Raw genomic sequence first — 7,500 nt, 5'->3', positions numbered from 1 at the left:
TATATCAACTGCATGATAACAATGGAAATATTCAACTTATGCATGTTATAGCCTATTGGGCTCTATGTTTGGCTCATATCTGCTGCACAATAAAGAACTTTAACCCATTCACGACGGGCATGTCACATGTCCATACCATGCCCACTGTGAGTTTACTTGTTTAATTGTTTTCCACATAGATGGCTACACTTGTACTAAATCATCAATGAGCCAATTACAAGTACTGCCTGTCTTGCCTGTTTACCCTTTTCTTGATTTACTAAAAGGTGAAATCAGGTAAGGCAGAGCCACCTCTGTGTAGAGACATTTCACAAAAAGTATAAAAAATGAGCACGGCATTTTCCCCCTTTTTTATTAATTTTCCCCAATGGCAATGGGTTAAACTCATTCAACTTTTTATGTTCCCATTTTTAAACATTATTTTGCTGAAGAACAGGTTTGATCATAAAATAGTGCATGGACATATGGACAGCAACATAAACACTGTAGCTACATAAACCAGTCAGATTCATACTACAGAGGAGATGCACATCTTCTGACCAGATACTAAATTTGGGCTTAACTATAAAAGATTACAGCTTCGTTGCTGTGAGGATTACATGGATAAAAACAAGGTCTTATAACTTAAAAGATAATAAGATCATCCAAATTTTCTGAATAACATATGAATACAACACAGAAATCACGTGCCACATCTCCGTTTCTGTTTCCACATGAAACACTCCAAAATGATTCTCTTATGACATTCAACTTTCACAAAGTGGATGGGGGTGGGGAGGAGGAGAAACATAGTAAATACACTTATTTATTCATCCATTGAGAAAATTATCCTACAACATTTAACGATTAAGGGCTCCGTTTACTACCACCTTTAACCATACACATAGATTATGAATAACTATCAGACTACGTTACATAATTAGGAAGGCTATATAGTAAAATGATGTGAATCTCTCTCTCTCTCTCTCTCTCTCTCTCTCTCTCTCTCTCTCTCTCTCTCTCTCTCTCTCTCTCTCTCTCTCTCTCTCTCTCTCTCTCTCTCTCTCTCTCTCTCTCGCTCATATCTATGTTCCATTACAACATCACAGGTATAATTACCAAGAGACCAGACATATACGCATCCTCCTCTTCGTGGGCTACTGACTCATTCTGGTTAGCGTTCCTACTTGCTTGTTGCGGCTGAGATACATGGCAGTGAACTACACAGTTGTCAAACAAGCCATACTGTGCTAGCGTCGAGTTATCCTGGCTCAACAGCTGTCCATTAAAAATCAGGCGGATGCGGCGATTCGCATCCATTTCTATGGAGAAGTGTTGTCTGGAATGCAAGCTGTGAGTTACTTTGCAGGAAAGATATGGCTAGCTTTATGAAGTGCCTAATGCTCATAAAGCGATAAAGCATTTCATATCTACTGTAAAATGGTGTAACTTAGACATTTCCAGATAATATGTAATGAGATATGATTATGGGCATATGGCTCTGTATTATATAAATGATAAATGAAAAATAAATCAAATAAAATAAAAACATGTAAACAAATAGGATCATCCTTACAGTATATCACATATAGTTCCCATGGAAGTGACATAAATAGTATGTGCATGAAAAATACAGTAATTAAAAAGATTGTGATTTTCTTTCTGTACAGCAAACAAGGTTAGTTGTTCCAAAAATTAATGTAATCATTTCAAAGTAAACTTATTTGAAATTAGAATTTTAACAATTAAAATATCTATCTTTATAAGAAAAAAAACAAAAAAATGCATTGCACACAAGGAGAAACCTATATTCAGTGACACTACAAGTAAAAAGTGCATAAAGTCATTATTCTTTGAGCAGACACAATGCGAGAAAGGACAAACACATGCCCAACCTAGGAAAGAAAGTGTATATATACACCACTAAATGTAAGCGTTCAAAAGAGCTAAATAAATAGTGTTTACGATAATTATGTGAGCATCCGACAACCAGCCTAGAAATGGAATCTATCACACTAATGTTTGAATTCTCTCTTTGCTAGTGTTGGGTGCCGAAGTGTGACTACAGTAGTGGTACCGGTTCTTTGATTCTAATCATTACAAAACTAAAGGTGATGTCGAGCTGAGATAGACTTTAGTTTCCAGAGGTCAGTTTTCAGTAATAATAACAATGTAAGACTTTTGTATCTCTTAACTCAATGGCACTGAAAAATAATCAAACCACACTAGCCACTGCAATGGAGTTAACATGAAGGCTGCATGCCAAGGATAAAAACCAGAAGGCTTTCTTCCCTTGTCTTTACATCTAAAGCCAATTACTGCTTTTCATTAAAAATATATAAAAATAGAAGTTCATAAAATTCTATATCTAAATATGGTGCAGAACAGAATTTAAACTCACCCTTGTCACAACATGACAACCAACAAATGCCACCTGTCATACGTGAGTTAACCAGCCTTGGTGATCATTTAGTCATATATTAATCGGAAGGTCTCAGGGTTTGTCTAAATAATGCTAGAATATTCTGGACAGTTACGTATGCTAATGTGTAGATCTTATGATAGATTTCCTAGTTGACATTCTAAATGAATATGGTTAGCATACATCAATTTTGTTGATAACCGTTAGCTCAGAATGTGATAATAGTAGAGTATGCTAATTATATTGCATCAAAACATATACGAAAAGTGTTTTGGGTTATTTCCTCAATCAGGAAAAGTTTACAAACATAATTACTGCCAACATAACATAATGGTCAGCATTACGCTATCTAGACTATTTATATGTTAGAAAAGGAATATTCTTTTTATTGGTGTGCTACAGTCACCAGAGTTGTATTCAATTTTCCTCTTCTCAAGTTCTTTGAAACTTCTTATGTATTTAAAGTAAGAAGTCAGCAAAATCAACAGGTATCTCAAGTTATACAGACTAGTCCAAATTTATCATTACTCATGGTTAACTTAAGACACTTTGATATCTTCATTAGCACTGGATTACTATTTAATAGTCTTCTTCACATGGGTTCAAATGGCACTTGGCTTAACTATACGCAGACACCAACAGGCTTCAAAAATATAATTCTACACAGAGTTATGCCAAAAAAAAACTTTGAAACTGTCTGAAGTTACACCACTTTATGATATTTATCCTAATATTAAAGAATATGTAGATGTTAAATATATTAATGTGATTCAAATATAATGAAACTTATATGTCTCTAGAAAACTTGCACCAACTGACAAAAATGTCTTAAAAAACAGGAAAATATTACAATGCATAATCACTATATAAGGACATGACCTGATCAAGCATAACAGAAGTATTTCCTTATATCTAGCTGTGCAACTGCTGAGGTGCAAGAAACATTTTATATTTTAGTGGAAATAAAAAGACACAGCAGACACTTTTTTCTACATAGACTAATACAATTTCAGTCTTGACAAAATCAAATTTCAGGCATAAGATTTGCAAAGAAAGAATAGGTTTCATATCAATGCACAAAATACGTATCCCACAAAAATATTTTTAAACAGTATATTTCCATTAATGATCAAGCTACTATTCTACAAATATTGAAAGAAAATTCTGTAATCAAAACAGGATTTATGATTAGTTAAGAGAAGTGATCTCTTACCTTTTAAAGGTCCCAACTTGTTCTGTCAGCTGTGCAAAAACAAATCTCTGAGTCTCATCGAGGAATTTCAAGCGTATCCTTATACTTCCTGGGGGTCGTGCATCTTCTTCCCCTTCAGAGTCCAATGCTGAACTCTGTTCTGATTTGTCTGATGACGTACAATTTTCTACTACGATTCTACTATTACAAAATGAGTCTTTTAAAACAGTGTCGTCTTTATGGCCAGTGCCTTTGCCATTGGCAGTGTGCAGGTAAGAGGCCTCATCACACTTCAGCGGGCTGGGTGACTCACTGTGATTTTCAGAACCTTTATTTGTAGAATTTTCTCCCATGGACATAAACTGCTGCAACCTACGCTTTCGAACCTCCATTTCGGGTGCAGAATCCTTCGGTTCATCTTGGTTTACTTGGGACGGAGTGCTTGAAGAACCAAGCTGACCTGTGACATCACTTTCAGGGGATTTTGTTTCACTAACTTGACGCTCTATATCTGCAGACTCTGTGCAGGACACTGTAGAGGTGGTTGCAGGTTCGTTATCGGCTTCCATACTAGAAGTAGGAGTCGGTTTGATTTCATTCTGCACTTCTGTGCTTTCCATCTCTGGCATGTCATTTCTGCCCTTGCTAGAGTTCCCGTCAGTTCTATCTGGTACTTCCATACCTGGTTCCCCATTAACACTGGAGCTCTCACTTTCTTTTACAATGTTGGCTAAGCCCACAGCACTTGCCTCACCCTCTCGAGCACTGCTCCCTTGTGTTTCTCTCTGACTCGGGTCATTTGAACTTTCAGTAGGATTCTCACCAGTCCGCTCACTCTGGAACACCACAACCGCTGTTGCAACCAAGGGCTGTTCTCTGACATTTGTTGATAACCATGCCAGTGCAACAATGACTGACACTATGATGATCACAAGTATGGCAGTAAAGACATCTTGGATTCCATCATAACTTAGCATTGTAAATTCTAGTTTATGGTCTTGCCTGTTGACACTAGCTTATTCCTACTCCATCACACACCTGGCGACAATCATCTGGAAGGAAGAGGGAGAAAATGCAACATGTTAAAATAATATAGTTAGATTGATCAAATACAAGTCAACAACATGAACTCATGATACTCAAGTAAGACAAAACTTCCCTTTAAATGCTTTTATATTCACATAACTATACATTTCTACAATCTTCACTGAATGTGACCATATCATTAAAAAAAAAACTGCACATTATTCCAAATAAATGAATAATAAGAACAAAAGAATAGATAAAAACAATTATCAAAAGTGGATACATTCTACACAGGTAGATCATTCTTCAACTTTTCATTAAGTCTTCTTCTAAATTCTTGCACAAACACATTTCTAACTTCCTTTTTCATTAGTCCATAAAAATACCAACTCAAGGTGTTTCTCCTTCCTTATCTCCAAGGCACTCAAAAGCAAGTGTAATATCAGATCACTATGATATTTTGCAAACTCCATTTACTTGTGTCACAATTGAGGTTTATTTTGATTTATGTACTAATATCAGGAACATACTATAATAAAGGAATTGAGAAGAGCATTGGCATGCATTCAATGTCACCTTCACCAGTAAATTCAAACCTGCTTCATTATCCAAGTGTATATATTGCATAAATCTGTATGTGTACTTTCATAGTCATTTTTATCTTGTTTCTACGTCTTTAGCTTAGGTAGATGAACAGAATCCAAATGGCATTCTGTTAGTATTCAAATTTATAAAACAAATTACAAGTTTATTAGCTATTGCAATATCAGGATTATTTGCATGCATAAAAAAATTAAAGATATATCTACTCATACTGATGAGTAGATACCCTTTCTAGATGGCTTCAAGCAACTGAATTATGACAATTAATAAACTCAACAGGGAAAGTCTAAAGGCTGGACTGTGGTTAATGAAGAAGAAAAAGACTATAGTCATGTTTTACAATTGTCTCCTAATAGAAGCAATAAAATAAAGGAAGCAATTATCATCATTGAGTGTACATACACCTAGAACAATTTACAATGACAACCCCATCTTGCGCAATAAGGTGAGAAAAAAAGCTAATTTACAATGCCTTTAGTAGTCATACTATCTATTGGCTAATGGTTAATTTACTATGAGGTTTCTTGCCTTTACATCTAAACAGTAAAATTTTCAGCTAATGCACATTCATCCCCTCATCACATGTGGGTTAGATGCAAGGACTAAAAAGCAGTGTATGTTCAAGGAGGAATGGCATGGCTGATGATGGGAATTAACTTCAGGAAGAGGATGAGGAGGTGGAGTAGAGAAACAGACCAAGGTAGATTTTCTTGAGTAACAAACAGACAAAATGGCAGTATGTAGGTTATGTAGCCTATGTATGTAACAAATTGAAAAGTGAACAAAAACACAAGGAGGGTAAGGGTAAAATCAATGACTTTGTGGCATAATGAAATAAAATAATTTTGGGGCAGGAATTAGAAACAAGAGGTATGCCATTAGGATGACTGGCAAACAATAAACTGGAAGAGGCCTATGTCCAACAGTACACACACACACACACACACACACACACACACACACACACACACACACACACACACACACACACACACACACACACACACACACACGTGTGTGTAATCTTTATACACTGATAGAAGTAGTACAAATATCAAGGATATTGAGAACATAATAAGAGATATTAATTATCTCTCTTTCTAAAACTTCTTAAACTCCTATTGCTCTCTTAACAAAGACTCAAATATATCATAATTATTTAACAAGTATTGATATACCTTTATCTTCTCAAAACTGTTTCATTTGTACATCACAGTTGTCTCTCAATATTTCACACATTTCTTTATCAACATAACAACTATCTGCTTTTTATGGGAGGTCTATCGATAATATCAAAGAGAGATTTCATATTAACCTGAAGCCATTTGGGATGGCATGTGCATATATGAGAGGCCCAATGTGAGTTTTATTTATTGTTTTTACACATAGATGGCTACACTTGTACGAAGTCACCAATGAGCCAATTACGAGTACTACCTGTCTCACCTGTTTACCCTTTTCCTTGATTTATGAATAGTTTCTGGTATCTAATACTGTCGTTCATTATGTCAATAACACTATAATAATTACAATGTCTATGATAAAAACGGTTATGTTGATATTGACAGCACTAGTAAAAAAAAAAGCTTTTACTCGCAAATTCAAGGAAATGTGAAATCAGCCAAGGTCACAAGGTCTACTAATTGACTCCTTTGTGGCTAAACACTTGCAGAGCCATCAATGTGCCAAGACATTTCAAAAAACAATATTACAGTGAACACATTTTCCCAGGGACATTGGGTTAAGTCATATCACGAATGAGAACGTTCCCTTTACCATGAACACACTTTGGAATTCAAAATGCAAACGTACATCGCATAGCAACCCATGAATAAAGCTTTCCAATCTGATTTTTTTCTTTTTCGATCATCAAAACAACACTACAAGGAAACTATGAAAAATGTCCATAGTCCAGAGATGCGTCAGTATGGCTTCTGCAGGCTCTTAATCTGCATCTCGAGCCCTTTAAAGGCAACGATAAAAGAAAAAAATCACATCCTCCCCAGAAAATGAACAGATACGCCTGCTTTTTTCTATAACATTTTAACAACATTAACAAGATATTAACACATTCATATAATATTAATTATAAACAATACTAATAAGAAAATGAACAGATATGCATGCCTTATCAAACTCATTTTCCATTCCTCCCCATTCCTGGTATTCTTCCTCTCTGGGATGTCATCAGGAAGTGAAAAACCCTGCCAGCACCTAAACGGGACTCGAATGCGTGGAAGGCAAGCGCTACGGCCACTGCATAGAGGGAAGCAAAATC

The 7,500-nt window shown here is 35.6% G+C and overlaps 1 protein-coding gene across 2 annotated transcripts in view; it reads right to left on the bottom strand.

Moving 5' to 3' along the window:
• The window catches only part of LOC125026222 (transmembrane and ubiquitin-like domain-containing protein 1), a 10,156-nt gene that overhangs the window by 1,869 nt on the left and 787 nt on the right, over nt 1-7,500 (bottom strand). For both annotated transcript variants that reach the window (XM_047614535.1, XM_047614527.1), the window contains exons 2-3: nt 3,615-4,645; nt 1,099-1,318 (exon numbers count right to left, since the gene is read on the bottom strand). In XM_047614535.1, the coding sequence (XP_047470491.1) occupies nt 1,099-1,318; nt 3,615-4,570 (1,176 nt within the window). In that variant the 5' untranslated portion in view covers nt 4,571-4,645. The remainder of the gene's footprint in view (nt 1-1,098; nt 1,319-3,614; nt 4,646-7,500) is intronic.

Source organism: Penaeus chinensis, chromosome 1 (assembly GCF_019202785.1).
Source record: "Penaeus chinensis breed Huanghai No. 1 chromosome 1, ASM1920278v2, whole genome shotgun sequence".
NCBI classification, from domain to species: domain Eukaryota; kingdom Metazoa; phylum Arthropoda; class Malacostraca; order Decapoda; family Penaeidae; genus Penaeus; species Penaeus chinensis.
This window is presented reverse-complemented; position numbering and strand designations above follow the sequence as displayed.